This window comes from Tachysurus vachellii, chromosome 8, assembly GCF_030014155.1.
Source record: "Tachysurus vachellii isolate PV-2020 chromosome 8, HZAU_Pvac_v1, whole genome shotgun sequence".
Taxonomy (NCBI): Eukaryota; Metazoa; Chordata; class Actinopteri; order Siluriformes; family Bagridae; genus Tachysurus; species Tachysurus vachellii.
Window position 1 is genome coordinate 11,416,585 of NC_083467.1, and position 15,206 is coordinate 11,431,790.

Below are 15,206 nucleotides of genomic sequence, written 5' to 3' on the forward strand. Positions count from 1 at the left end.
CAGAGCACTGAATTGTAAACTGTTGCATATAATGAGTGACCATGGAAACTTGTTAGCATTCATTATAATAACCCTGTAGTGGCAATTGGTGGAATATTCTGTGACACTGATGCAACGGGGCATACTGTATACGCATACGTAAAACTGTACACAAAACAAACCCTAGTGTTGTATACTGTATACATGTAAAAGGGTTAACATGTAAAAGGAAAGTTGTGTTAACAATCATATTATTACATAAGAACCTACAATGCTTTATCTAAACAGATGGTAATACACTGCCCTTTGTAGCAACCTTTATGTTTGGAGTAATATGATATGGAGCATTTCCTGTGTGCGTGATGTTGTACTGCCAGCTGTGTAGCTGTTAACCCTTGTTCAGACTTCAGGTCTAAAACAGGATAGTATTAAACATAAACAGGCAGTAAATTATCTGTATTTTACTGACATATGTTGTGGGAATATTCTCTCGAAAATAACAGACAGACAAAAATAGACAAACTGATTTATTGTATGTGTTCAATACAGAAAGGACAAAGACACAAAGTGAACTTATTTGGAACAAAAAAAAAAAAACCCTGTTCTTGAAAACCCCATCCATCTCTGTATTCTTCCATGAATCATAATGGTGAGCAAGTGCTTTTAATATCGCAACTGAACATTCACGGGGAAGACAACAACAGCAAAAACCCCAAAGCACAATAACCTGTAAGTGGGGTTAGTGATGCTACATGAAAGAATACATTCAGCTGGTGTGAGATAAACCAGGACAAGTTTTTTATGGGCACCTTAAAGTAAATCCTTATATTAAAAAAAAGCGGAAACACTAGGGGAAACCTCTTGTAAATTATGAGGATTTACAGCCTCACATTCACTAAAGATAACATTAGAATATGCTATGTTGGATGCCAATCTTTGGCTGAAACAGTGGCATAGTTAAAACTGAATATGTTCTATGTGGAGGATATATGGGATCCTGAAATATATATTTGTAAAGTCAAGTATAGTCAGTGTAAAACTAGGTATGTGCATATGTGCATATTCTTTGGTCTAGCATTCACTTAACAAACAGATGAAAGGAACATTGCAACTGTGATCAGTTTCATGGCACCTTGCATATGATATCACCTGCATGGCAAAACTCTTAAAGCTGGCCTTGAGAAGTGCACCTAGTCACATATATACATTTTCAGCTTCAGATTAGAAAAGGAGAATGCAGGAGTGTTTATGTGAATCAGGGAATTTGGCTGAAATGTCTTAAGAAATGTGTTGATCTGTTTTGAAAGGACTCACACCACTGAGATACACTGTTGTGTGTAAGAGTGAGAACTAATCAGACAAACTGGGAAAATGTCCTCTCAATTAATGAGGTGAGGCCACTGAGGGATGGCAAAATGTGCACACACACACATTGCACACTGTTTGCAAAAAATGCTGATATTGCTTGTATGATGTAAACATGTTTTCCCCCACTGCATTCCCTGGCACTGAAATAATAATCACCTGATTTAAAGCTATACACAGATATATGCTTACTAAAGCATATGGTGCTCAATTCTACAATTCACCATTATGTGCCTAAATCAAATTGCAGATTATATTTTGACTTGGTCAACAGAGTGGAAATGGCCATATACAAAATGTGCCCTTGGTCTCATTATGCTCTTATAGCCTTCATAAATAACTATGACAAAATTAAATGTATTTACCTGAAGAGATTATGCTGACAAGATGTTAATTATTAAACAAAGCCATATATTTACAACAGAGTACAAAGTACATCCTGGCTGCTGGACTACATGAATGACGGACATAACTTATGGTATTTACTAGAAAGAAAACCCAAATCTCTAAAGTTAGTATATGATGATAAAAAAAATGAGTGGGGAAAAAAGAGAGAGATAAACAATAATTATTTTTGGTGTTAAGTAAGCTGGGCAAAACAGTACTTAGAATTTGAACCAAAAAAAAACAGCTGTTTTCATTAAAACATGATTCCAAAGACCTGTTTTTAAAATGGCAGCCTGTTTACTAATGTATGTAGTCAGTGCAATTGCAAACAGGTGTCATTTATTTAGGCCAGACAATGAGGATATTAATATAGTGTTCTATATGGAGCAGAAGCAACAGGTTTTGGGTTCCTGTCATTCTCGAACATCTTATTTTGTTTCAATCAGCATTCTTAAGTCTGAAAGAACGCTTTCTAAGTCCATCTCCTCTCTCTCTCTCTGAAGTAGCACCATGCTGTTTTTTTTGTTTTTTGTAAAACTGGAACATAAAAGCTGAATGCAGAAGAAGGGGTGTGACCAGGTTAAGTCCTCTTCATACACACTTGACACCTACTGATGTGAGTTAGCAGATTCCCAGCCTTTAGTGTGGTGGGGATAGGTTTGCTGCAAAGAGATACAGAAATGAATCAAGGGAAATGCTTGAATTCGTAAGACAGATAAGTCAAAACCTTTCAAATCTGTCATGACAAAATACCTATTTGACTAGACCGTTATCCATTTCCGACTGGCCAAATTGAAATTATGTAGATGTTGGTCATTTTTAAGACTTCACTAGTCTAGCATGACTTTATTTCCTTTTAAGCCTACATTAAGTTCAATGTAAACAACCACAACAAGTAACCATTTCGATGGCAAGGTCTAAAGATCTGGATTTTTCACTTTTCTAACCAAAATCTACCTGTCCCGTTAACATCACAGTATTTAAATGTCTTTTTGCTCACTGTATATACACTAAACATACACAAACCTCTTTGGCAAAAGGTGGAATTTTTCATACATAGATTAGTACTTAATGATTGAGAGTTAATAAATGATTCTGACGATTAGATATTTTGTGACTTCGAATGAACTCCTTTTCCATCAGCTTTCCTTAACCCTAACATGTTTATGTTTGCTGTGAGCAAATGCATGTCTGTATCTCACAATAACACTCTTCAGGCATGATGTTCTCATTAACCCTGCCAGACAAATTGCAATTTCATTATGATAATCACATTGTACTGCATCATGAGTGGCTTCATGAAGGGCTTTAATAAACCAAATCATCAGATATAAGCACTGAACCATGGACGTGCAAGTGCAAGATAAACATAAAAGGTTTCTCATCCAGGCCCCTACAGATGGAACGTTTGCATACACTAAAGTTCTGCTGCCGTCTAGTGGCTGAAAAATAGACATTTGCTTTCATCATGAATTCCCAGGGAATTGTAATTATAACTAGAACGTACATTTCCTGAAGAAAATGTGAATGGTGCTTGCACGTGGCAAATCCCAGAGGCTAGTCGAGACGAGCATGTGACATTATCTAAATACGCTTGTGTTTTGATATGTCACATGTCCATGTTGTGCTAATTTTTTATTTTCACGTGACATCACGTGACGTCATCAAAATACACGTGAGGAAGTTCCCCTCATTGTTGTGAGTGTTTTGATATGTCACATGTTCATGTTGTAAAAAGTTTTTTGATTTTGCATATTTTGGGGGCGGGGCTGCAGCACAACCGGAAGGCCAGTCGGTGCACCAATTTAAAAGTTTGTTCAGAGTATCACCCTAAAGGAGCTGGCCGAGTTTGGCGTAGATAGTTCGAAAGGTTGCCGAGTTATAAACCTCCAAAGTTTATAATGGGAGTCTATGGGAAAAAAGGCCATTTTGAGAGCCGGTACCGGAAGTACCGGTACTCGGATCGCTTATAAAAGTCATAGCACACCTCTCCTCAATGAGCCGGTCAATTTGACACCTCATTCATGGGTCTAGGACAAAAGCTGCAGGACAAGTTACACGCTGAAGTTTTGTCCGGCACAATAGTAATAATGTTGCTTTGCAAGCACCATTAATGATTACAATTCTAGCTTATGCAAGATATTTTGACCAATTCGGATCTAATCTGAAATAAATGAAATGCAATAAATTGCAGCTATGAAAAAGGATGTAGTTCCATGCTGTTAACCAAATTGCAAATTTCCTGCATATATTAAGGGTGGAAGAATATTAGAAAATGCAAATATTTACCTAAACATCTCATTATCCTCAATGGTGGCCAACCAGAAGCTGTAGGAATTAGCATAGTAGTTGCAGGTGCCACGGCCATGACACTCAATGAAAGGAGCAGAGCGGAACTCTTCCAGACAGGAGCCAGGAGAAGCCAGAGCCTGACCGGAGCCCTCAGCACCTGCACTGGTGTGCTGAAACAGAGACAGAAAACATGGAACATTAATTAGTACGTGGTTGTTCAGAGCTCAATTATTACTTATATAAATTCATAATTTACACTGTGTTTGTTGTTGGGTTTTTTTTACTCACCATGACAAACGAATAACCAATCCACAGAGAGATCCAGCCTTGAGGGCAGGATGGGATGGCTATAGTCTGACTGTGCACAGCAATCACCATGGCAGGAGCCTCACACACTGCACATCTATGGCAAGACACACACAATCGCTACAGGTAGCTACACCAACTCTCATACATCACTCTCAGATAGCTAATCCCCACTCTCAGACACTGATGCACAAACACACTAACCTGCTGATGAAAGGTTTGATGCTCTCGCCAGTGATTGGAGCCATGTTCATAGGCATGGGCTCAGGAGATGTGAGCCAGTAGGAATAGTCATTACGTGAGGCAAAGTTGCACACATTGTTGATGTTACAGAAGAGGAATGGCATGGGGCTGAATTTCCTCAAACAGCTACCAGCCGTACCTGTGAAGAAAGAAAAGCATTTGAAAGATATCTAAATATATATTTTTTTGTTTATTTGACATGTCCCCAATTTGCTTCATTCACAATAAAAATTAATTTGCATCACTGACCCAGGTCTTGGCCATGGGACCGCTCATTTCCCTGCACGTACAGGAGGGAGTACCCATCATAGATCATAGTGGTGCCTTGTGGACATAAAGGCACATCAATTGACTGACTGTGCCGAGTCACTAGAAAGCCATGGTCCATGGAAGAGGGTCCAGGAGGGCCAACCTGACCTGGGACACCATCAGGACCTGGGGGACCTGGATATCCTCTGGGTCCTTAAAGAAGCAGAGTAAAATAAAAAATTACACTGAGAGTGTGGCATGGCCAAAATTGCACAAATTATATGGGGAAGTTCATATACCAGAAGGCCCAGTATGCCCAGGTTCTCCTTTAACTCCAGGAATCCCATTAAATCCTGGTGCCCCATCTTCTCCTTTAATACCCTGTATACCAATCAATCCTTAAAAGGTAATAGAATGAGAAAAAATGAGACTGGTCAAAGGACAGACACGCAAGACATACAAAATATTGAATATGTTTTTCTGAAGCACTGTTTGCACAACAGTGTTTGCTTATAAGGTCACCTTGCTGTCCTTTTAGTCCAGGATATCCTTGAAGACCTGGTAAACCTTGGGGACCCTGTGGACCTGAGAAACCAATGTCTCCTTTTACAAAGGTATGGGGTCCAGGAGGTCCAGGAGGGCCGTCATTACCTGAAATGTTAGATATTATCATGAAAAGAAATTATTTATGAAATACTTGAAAAAAAAATTGCCACGTGTGTACAGCATTCAAAGATTTTAAAAATAGTAATATTCCACACACCTTTAGATCCTGGAAATCCTCTGTCACCAGTTTCTCCTTTGAAACCAGCCAATCCAGTCTCACCCTTTATTCCTGAGAAAAACATGTTGCAATTAGAAATACTTATCGACACAGATTTGATGAGTAACAAGAAAAGAACTGTCATGCACAGTAGAATACAATTTGGAGAAATTAAAAAAACATCACATTGTGTTTCTCACCTTCGAAGCCAGGAAGACCTGAAGGTCCCATTTCACCCTTTAGTCCTTTACTGCCTGTAATGCCAGGTTCACCCTGAACAAAACACAATATACATTCATAAAATATGTCTTTAGCTTGTTCAATATTGTTGAATTTATTTTATGCCTTCTGTACTTAATTTTACATACAGGGTGGCCAGTGAAGCCTTTATCGCCTTTCAAACCCTGAGGACCCGGGATGCCTGTGAAGCCTTTGTCTCCTTTCTCTCCTTTAGCTCCATCACTTCCTGGAACACCTGCTGGACCTGGAGCACCAGTCTGCCCTACAAGTGTGATATGGAGAAAAAAAATCAATTACAAAGTTCACTAAATTTAATGTATACATTTAGCCACTATATTCAACACATATACTATTTTCTATAACAGCGTCTCTAACCCTAAGTTAGCAGAAGAGGTTTACCTGGTTCTCCAGGCTCTCCCTGAACTCCTTTATCCCCTTTAGTCCCCTCCATTGATTGTCCTGGCAGTCCTCTTTCACCAGGTCCACCTTGAATACCTTGAAATCCAGGTAAGCCTTTCTCTCCTTTGGTTCCAGGAACACCAGGGCTTCCAGCCATGCCAGGGGGACCTGGGTTGCCTTTATCACCTAAGAATGGAAAAGGAATTTTCTAGTACAAAGAAAGCACAACTCAATATCCAGGCCAAATTCTGACACGTTTTTACTATTAAATCAAAAAATAATAATATGAAGAAACCCCAAAGCTTCACTCCAAGGGTGGACATACTGTAATGTGTTACTGTAATAATTCAGAAATTTCCTTTTGTGTCCAAAAAGCCAAAAACTGAATAGATGTGAATGTATGCAAGATGACACACATTTTATTTAAATTTATTTCATATAATTCCTCCAGGTAGATCAGAAACTGACCTTTTGCACCTGCCTGCCCAGGGGTTCCAGGAAAGCCTGTACCAGGTGTACCTAAAGAAGAAAACCTAAACAATCAGCAATTTCTTTTCACTACATATAGTTTATCCATTTATGTGAAAGATTATAAATTCCACCGCTGCAATATTTTGTATAAATACATATTTATTAATATATAAATACATTTCATACAATATAAACATTTACATATGTTGTTATTTTAATTTTTCTTATTTAAATGCAAGACTCGAAAATTATTGCATGGATATTTATGGACATTTGACATTATCTTAAAGCAGCTTTACAGAACTCTAAAAATATAGAATAAAAAATACAAAGTTTAGAACTAAAGTTATATTTACCCCAATAAGCAAGCCTGAGTTAACGGGGGCAAGGGAACCCTCCATTAGGAGATATGGCTTATATCACTTCCAAGCTAGTCTTTATCAAAACAAGGTTTATTCACCAACCTGGAACACCCCTTTCTCCAGCAGCTCCAGGGAATCCATCTTTTCCTGACTCTCCTTTCGTCCCTTGTGGCCCTGGGGGACCCTGCAGACCAGGTTCACCTGGACACAGAAATATGTGTCAACAGGATTATTTATTTCTGTGTTCAACAAGTGGATACTCACTGAAGAAAACTGTTCTTGACAATTATTTTTTTTGTTAAGTTGGCTTGACATTAATATGCATTTATTCATAGTTAGAAGGTTTGTTTACCCACCTGGCTGTCCTTTAAGGCCAGGCTGCCCTGGAAGTCCAGGTAACCCAATGGCTCCTTTTTCACCTGGTACCCCAGGGCTACCTGTTCAGATAGCAGAAATATTTGCATTTGATGAACTCTAGAAGTGTACATTCACTCACTCACTCATTTTCTACCGCTTATCCGAACTACCTCGGGTCACGGGGAGCCTGTGCCTATCTCAGGCGTCATCGGGCATCAAGGCAGGATACACCCTGGACGGAGTGCCAACCCATCGCAGGGCACACACACACTCTCATTCACTCACGCAATCACACACTACGGACAATTTTCCAGAGATGCCAATCAACCTACCATGCATGTCTTTGGACCGGGGGAGGAAACCGGAGTACCCGGAGGAAACCCCCGAGGCACGGGGAGAACATGCAAACTCCACACACACACAAGGCGGAGGCGGGAATCGAACCCCCAACCCTGGAGGTGTGAGGCGAACGTGCTAACCACTAAGCCACCGTGCCCCCCAGTGTACATTCAGTGGCCCATATTCAGTGTTAAGTTAAGACCGCATTGTGAGGAATTAATACAGAAATGGCAAACACTGCTATTCAAACCGTAGACTTAACTAAAGACTTTAAGCTTTATTCATAGGTTACATAAGAGCTGTACACAGAGTGCAGATGTATGACTTGCTTAGGCTTGATTCTGACCCTGGATTTAAGCTAATTCTTTTTGCACAATTTTGTTATTCTGCAACATATTGATATATTGGCATATCCTTTGGATTTAACTGTGTGATTGGATTCTGAAGCACATGGGAATAATAAACAACAACAGTACATTTTAAGATGAAGAAAAGGAAAAGAAAGACCAAAGAAGGACCAGGTTAATTTCAGTAACTGCTTTATCCTAGATTTAGGAGCAATTTTGTGTAACTAATCTGTGAGGAAACACACAATGACACAAAGGAAGTAGAAGATCTAAATTGAACCAGCTGGAAATGGTGCAGCTTCCCACTGCACCACCATACCACCAGCAATCTATATTAAGCTACAGTATATTAACCAGTATATAAAGGTATATTAACAAAAGAGAGTAATGGATCTTGCCTGGGTAACCAATCAGTCCTTGGTCTCCTTTTTGCCCTGACATTCCTGGTATGCCTGGGATTCCCATGGAACCTTTCACACCCTTCTCTCCAGACTCCCCTGGAAAACCAGGTGGACCCATTTCACCCTATATGTATAGGATATAGGAAGAACACATCATAAACCTCACAATGATTGGTCTGAGCTTGCACTTTCTGAAAATATTTGAAAAGTAATGCCTATGCCTTTGGGGCTGTTTATGAAGGTCATTAATGTGTGTGTGTGTGTGTGTGTGTGTGTGTACCTGCTCTCCAGGGAGGCCAGGAATTCCTATTCCTGGTAGACCTGCTAGTCCTTTTTCACCTTTTTCCCCTGCATCGCCCTTAAACCCAGTATGGCCAGGATGGCCAGCAACACCTTTACTGCCTTTTGCTCCAGATGGTCCTGAAAAATCCACACATCAATAGGTCACTACCACTATTACACTGCACTATTACACTACAATTGAAGCAGGTAGCTTGAACTACAAGTCTTGCTGAACAAGACAACAAAAGCCAGATCATGTATCAATTACCCAGTTCTGTACAATTATTCAATCCATGTTTATGTCTAATAGATAACTATACACAGCATATTCAAAGCTCCATGTGTCATATTTAGTTGTAGGCATTGTGCTTTTTCAGTTGTACCTGGCAATCCCATGTCTCCAATGTTGCCCTTTAGTCCAGGCTGTCCATCTGGTCCTGTTGGTCCAGGAGATCCTTGATCACCTTTATCACCTTAGGTAAAATTAAAGACACATTATAAATGGGTCACATAATTTTATTTAGCTCCTACGGTAAACTATGGAACTGAGAAACTGATAAGTTCATGTTTACAGATTGTCGACATTACCTGGCTTTCCTTTTGAACCAGGCATTCCATCCTTTCCACGCATTCCAGGATCTCCAGGTTCTCCAGGGACTCCCTTCTGTCCTGTAGCACCTGGATCCCCTGGAAATGGATATCACATGTCATTTACTTACATGTACATATACAGTACATGTATATGTAATTCTATGTAGTGATGCAGCATTGCACTAGGCCTTCATTGTCTCCCACCTCTGATTCCGCTGTCTCCCTTCTCTCCTTTCATATGCTCCATTTCCACATCAGTCATATTACCAGGTGGTCCTTGAAGACCAGGATCTCCTCTCTCTCCTTTAGGGCCTGGTTCACCAAACTCTCCCCTAGGCCCACTCAAGCCGGGGTCACCTACCAGTTTGAAGATAATTTTAAGCACAGGTAACCAACATAAGCATGCATAACCATTAAAAAAAACATTATATAATTTGCTAAAATGTGCACAGATTATTCAGCAAAGGAATCAGGAAATGTTTGAATATGTTAGTTTCTGTCCTAGTAAGACAGCAGTATCTCAAAAATTCTCTTTAGAAAGACCAAATCCTCTACCTCTTGGTCCGATGGATCCAGGGACTCCTTTTTGACCCGAGAATCCAGGTGACCCTGGAATTCCCATTATTCCAATATCTCCTTTGGGACCTAGAAATAAATAAATCCAACAGTGGAATAAAGATAATCAAATAATTTTTCAAAAATTGTTTATAAAGAGGTTGTTACAGAAAAGTACAGGGAATCAAGCAGCTCTTACCTCTCTCCCCAGGGAATCCATCTTTACCTGGATTTCCTGGTTCCCCTGGCAACCCCTTAGGGCCTGGTGATCCAGGTGAACCAGGGTTGCCTTTCTCACCTTGTAGACCAGGCATTGCAGGACCAGGAAAACCTTGGGGACCTTTCTCTCCCTTTTCACCAATACGACCTGAAACATCACAGAAATACAGTATAGGGGTGTCAATGTATATTATAAATCATATACAGTTTATAAATTTCTATTTGAAAAGAAACCTGCCTAAGGGTCCAGGTTCTCCAGGAGGTCCCATTGGTCCAGGTAGTCCAGGCTCCCCGAGTCCTGGGGGTCCAGGTGGTCCTGTCAAACCTGGGAATCCAGGGGGGCCAGAGTCACCTAGAAGTGAGCAAGAGATTAACATAAGTCACAGATATTTGGTTCCATTTGATTTTCTAGTAGTGTAGTAAGACTAAGACTCTAATTATACTAATCTATTGTACCTTTTATACCCTGAGGACCAGGTGGTCCAGGTTCTCCTTCAACTCCAGGTACACCTGGCATTCCTATGTTACCCTTTTCACCTGCAAACCCTTGAACTCCTGGCTGTCCCATAGAGCCCTTGGGTCCACGGAGGCCAATGCCAGGTTCACCCTTTATGATAATAGCAGTAGTTAATTAAAAGAGAAGCAAATTATTCTGCACATACAATTTGACACACTTTTAATATCAATATGTCTGCCACAAATTGTACTTTTTGTCCAGGAGTTCCAGGACGTCCAGGAGAACCATCCTGGCCTGGATCGCCAGGGTCTCCCGGGAATCCTGGTGCACCTGGTAAACCAGAGTGACCTGGACAAAGACATAAAGAAAGACATTTCTGAAATACCTGGCATTATGAAAGTAGTTTATTGTTATAATGTCAGATTAAAAGCAGCATTTTTGTATTACAAATGAAATGTAATTTACCTTTTAGACCTGGTGGACCTGGAAATCCAATTCCTGAAAGTCCAGGGTTGCCTTTTTCACCTGGTAATCCTGGCAATCCTTGATCTCCAACAGGACCCCTTTCACCTTTAGAAGAATTGCAACCAAACATAGAACTTTAACTGAACCTAAGCACATGCAACATAATTTACACCATTGAACAACATTTAAAAACAAAACTTTGAGCAAATAATCAATATATAATTATATATTTTACCATTTTCAAACACTGACTTAATTAATTGGTAAAAGCTACATATCAAGTTACCTTGAAGGCCTCTCAATCCTGAGTCACCACGAGGTCCTGGTGGACCTGGAGGTCCTGGTGTACTTAAAACTTTTCCAGGTTCACCTTTAAGTCCTGTCGAAAGGATGGGGCATATTAGTATTATTAATTTAATAACATAAATATGCATTTTGTACATACACATAATGTCTAAAGTACAGTTTAAAGTACTGGCCTGGTATTCCTGGTTTTCCTGGAAAACCAGGAGCTCCCGGACTGCCCTTTTCTCCTGGCTCTCCAGGCCGGCCAAATCCAGGAAGACCTGGGAGTCCTTTTTCTCCAGTGGGTCCTCTTATGCCAGGATCTCCATCCAGACCACGGTCACCTTTAATACCCTCTCTAGCCTTTGAATTAGTATGGTTTGTAGATTATATATACAATTTGATATTCTTATAATTCTTATTAAATATTCTTTAATTTGATAATCTACAAAAGTTAAAGTATCTAAACGCATCCAAGATGATGTGATCAAACCTTCAGCTCATATAATACTTGATGATATTTTTTAAACTAGATTTTTTAAAGACATGAAAGCAAATAGTACTTACTGGTTCTCCTTTCTGTCCTGACAGACCTGGACGCCCATCTGCTCCAGGAATTCCATCTATGCCTGGCAATCCCCTACTACCAGGAAACCCTTGTGAGCCCTTCTCTCCCTTCAGCTCTGGGGATATATAGATATCACCTGGTTCACCTTTTGCCCCAGGAGCACCCCTCAAACCTTGAGAGCCATCCTGCCCCTGTGGTTTAGAGACAAGACAAAGAGTTTTGTTATTTTATGCAATTGTTAAATAAATTGTTAAATGCCCCATCCCACAGTGTCTTAGCCAGTCTTGAGCCAGCACATTTGCTGGACTAGCTACCAATGGCACAGTCCAGTTTGAATTTGTCCCTTTTCTGCTTTAAATCATGCTGGTGTATGGATGTTCGGTTAAGTGGGGGTCGTAAAATAGGGTACGAGTAGTCCTTCTGAAAATAGAAGACTCATTTCTCTACATAACCTAGGGTTTGTCACACAAAAACGTTTATGCTGTTTATGTATTTCTGAAAGTAAAGCAATATTTTTGATGAATGGTTAAATTGATTCATTTCAGAGTCCTCCTCCCCGGGTAAACCTGCTAATGAATGAAGAAAATCCAGAATCAAATATAAAAATGTGTTTATCACCCACCGGAAATCCAGAAGGTCCAGCAGGGCCAATCTCACCCTTTTCTCCTTTACTACCTGCTTGTCCAGGAAAACCTACATAAAAAAGATTATTTGTATTTGTATTCTTATACACTTCATACTTATAAAATTTATCAATGAGAGAATAGGTGAATACATTTAATGTATAGAACAAGACAAAATGTTCAACCCCTATTAGCAGTGGTAGCTCAGTGGTTAACAGCCAAGTCAATTGTGACTGTCAATTCTGGGCTCTTGGGCAAGGCTAAAATTTCATAAATCACTGAAATCTGATGACGTTTTCGTTCATTGCCAAAATACACAAAATATCAAGTGTCACTACCTTGATTTCCTTTTGGCCCCTGAGCACCAGGTAAACCTGGAGGTCCACTAGCAGAGCATTGTATACAAGTATCTCCTTTGTCACCTAAATGAGGAGGACAGCAAAACAAATAATAAAATGTTTATTAAAAAACACAATTTTTGGTCATCAATTATTATTCCAAAAACTGTACCTTAAACAATATCAGCACAGTTGTGAATCAAGCTGAGCTACTCTTTACAAACAAGCAGTGATTTGAGAGCATTTTCCTATCCAATGTAAAGTCAGTTTGACAGCCTGTAGTAGTAATGGTTTGAATGTAATGAACTTTTGCTAGAATTGGAATTTTATGTAGTGAACACAGAAAAGCAAAGAGGTAAAAATAGTGAAATGCACCAGTGCTGTTATACTAAATATCAGAACACTTGGTAGGCTGCTTTGATCTTCTCTGCTCTGGACCAAATACATACTCTTCCAATATACCTCCATGTCTACAGCACCACTCATATCAAACTGTTTACATGCTGTTTTACACACTGTTTTTGCTATCTTTCCACATGCTGTCTTGCACCTTTCAGTCAATTGCTGTTTTGCACAATTTATTACAATACCTTATATAACTGCTGCTATTATATTAAGTCTTCATTCCAGTATTTTTGCACATGTACTGTAGAATATACAGTTTGTACTCTGGTCAATGCTGTTTTTGTGTATTGTTTTTTTGTGCATTGTCTTTTGTGTATTGTCTTGTAGGGTTTTGTATCGTTTGTTTGCACAGTCCTTAGTCTTGCACTGTTTTCACCAGGTTGCACAGATGGACTTTATATGGCTAGGACTAACTAACTTAAGTCCTTAGCTCTGTGTTGTTCTATGTAGCTCTGTCTTTGTTGTATTTAGCACCATGGTCCTGAAGAAACGTTGTCTCATTTCACTGTGTCAGTTATATATGGTTGAAATGATAATAAAAGCTTCTTGACTTGACTTGTACAATCCAATTGGATTAGAACTATCTGTTGTATACTGTACTGCACATGTGTGTTAAAAAAGTCCATCTCCCACAATACAAGTTGATTTTTGACCCATGAAATGAACTCATCCTGCAGCTAGATCGCATAGGTCTTTCCATATCAGAGTTAAAAAAAAACCTAATAACCCTAAATGTCTAAGAAGAACAATTGATGCAGAAAGAAAATTTAATGAGAGTTTGATCTTTGATTAATGGAGTAATGTGGGTTTCTTTACCTGATAAAATGCAGGGATGTTATAATACAGAACTTGTGCGTGTTATAAACCGGGTTTACATAAATGCCTGTACACTACACGTACAATTGTATATATAGTAATTAAATGCAAAGACAGTTATCTAACAAATATTTATTAAGAAAATTTATTTACATTTATACAATCTTACAGTACAAAATGAGTTTGCCATCCCTGCTCTACTGTGAGACCCATTATATAGGACATCACAAATCTCCCCCTCAGTGCTCATGTCCACTTTGTGTCACGTTTTCATGTGTTAGTTTGTTTATGTTCCCACCTGGGATTTGTTTTGGTTCATGTCTTGTCTCCACCCCTGTATTAGCACTAGTTGTTGCCCTAATGTGCCTTAAGTGATCTCACGATTTATGCCTGTTTAAAAAAAAGTTTTTTTTGCCTCTTGCCTGCAATTGTCTAATGTCTTCATTGATTGCTGGGCCTCTTCCTGTTTTGGATTACGATTTTGCCTTGTGTTTTGAAGTTTCTGTTACTATTATCATTATGATTAAATATTATTTCACCTACAGTTGCAGCAGCCACAGCCAATCGTTTGTGACATTATAACATAGTTTTACAATACACTAAATATGACTCATTATGATACATGATTCACAGAAAAAGAACATATAAGAAATTTAAGATATTTAATAAATGTGGAAATGTGTGATATACATATGTGGTATCCATTTATTCTATGAAGGAAATATTTTTTCACCATAGTTAAAATCTATTTTTTTATGTTGTAAATGACATGAGTTGTTTAAATACATTCTTTCTCACCTTTCTGTCCCACCTCTCCTTGCAAGCCAGGAGGTCCTGGAGGGCCTGGTTCTCCATAACTAATGTCACAGTCCTCACCTGCAGGAAAATAAAATGACAAGCAACAACATATTAAAATAGGAACAGATACATCTGGCAAGTAAACACCATAAAATAGTTTGTTGTAATAAGTATTGTATTAAGTCTTGATAAAATTAGTAGCATAAGAAGAATTGTAAGTGTAATAACCATTAGCAATTATGATATGTTGAGGTTTTTACAATATATTTTTTTCTTTGTTATGAAGAGTTTCTGTCCTAAGATT

The 15,206-nt window shown here is 39.0% G+C and overlaps 1 protein-coding gene across 1 annotated transcript in view; it reads right to left on the reverse strand.

Annotated features, from left to right (window-relative positions):
* Window positions 1-493: 493 nt before the first annotated feature.
* col4a1 (collagen, type IV, alpha 1) overlaps window positions 494-15,206 on the reverse strand; it is a 42,490-nt gene continuing 27,777 nt past the window's right edge. The window contains exons 22-52 of the mRNA XM_060876254.1: window positions 14,903-14,980; window positions 12,884-12,967; window positions 12,545-12,615; window positions 11,922-12,113; window positions 11,549-11,717; window positions 11,356-11,448; window positions 11,070-11,174; window positions 10,855-10,952; window positions 10,604-10,754; window positions 10,386-10,499; window positions 10,128-10,295; window positions 9,929-10,018; window positions 9,578-9,730; window positions 9,371-9,469; window positions 9,166-9,255; window positions 8,781-8,920; window positions 8,498-8,624; window positions 7,413-7,493; window positions 7,159-7,257; window positions 6,692-6,742; window positions 6,224-6,409; window positions 5,953-6,086; window positions 5,785-5,857; window positions 5,585-5,656; window positions 5,344-5,472; window positions 5,121-5,219; window positions 4,822-5,034; window positions 4,534-4,711; window positions 4,312-4,426; window positions 4,021-4,193; window positions 494-2,393 (exon numbers count right to left, since the gene is read on the reverse strand). Coding sequence (XP_060732237.1) covers window positions 2,312-2,393; window positions 4,021-4,193; window positions 4,312-4,426; window positions 4,534-4,711; window positions 4,822-5,034; window positions 5,121-5,219; window positions 5,344-5,472; window positions 5,585-5,656; window positions 5,785-5,857; window positions 5,953-6,086; window positions 6,224-6,409; window positions 6,692-6,742; window positions 7,159-7,257; window positions 7,413-7,493; window positions 8,498-8,624; window positions 8,781-8,920; window positions 9,166-9,255; window positions 9,371-9,469; window positions 9,578-9,730; window positions 9,929-10,018; window positions 10,128-10,295; window positions 10,386-10,499; window positions 10,604-10,754; window positions 10,855-10,952; window positions 11,070-11,174; window positions 11,356-11,448; window positions 11,549-11,717; window positions 11,922-12,113; window positions 12,545-12,615; window positions 12,884-12,967; window positions 14,903-14,980 — 3,707 coding nt within the window. The 3' untranslated portion in view covers window positions 494-2,311. The remainder of the gene's footprint in view (window positions 2,394-4,020; window positions 4,194-4,311; window positions 4,427-4,533; window positions 4,712-4,821; window positions 5,035-5,120; window positions 5,220-5,343; window positions 5,473-5,584; window positions 5,657-5,784; window positions 5,858-5,952; window positions 6,087-6,223; window positions 6,410-6,691; window positions 6,743-7,158; window positions 7,258-7,412; window positions 7,494-8,497; window positions 8,625-8,780; window positions 8,921-9,165; window positions 9,256-9,370; window positions 9,470-9,577; window positions 9,731-9,928; window positions 10,019-10,127; window positions 10,296-10,385; window positions 10,500-10,603; window positions 10,755-10,854; window positions 10,953-11,069; window positions 11,175-11,355; window positions 11,449-11,548; window positions 11,718-11,921; window positions 12,114-12,544; window positions 12,616-12,883; window positions 12,968-14,902; window positions 14,981-15,206) is intronic.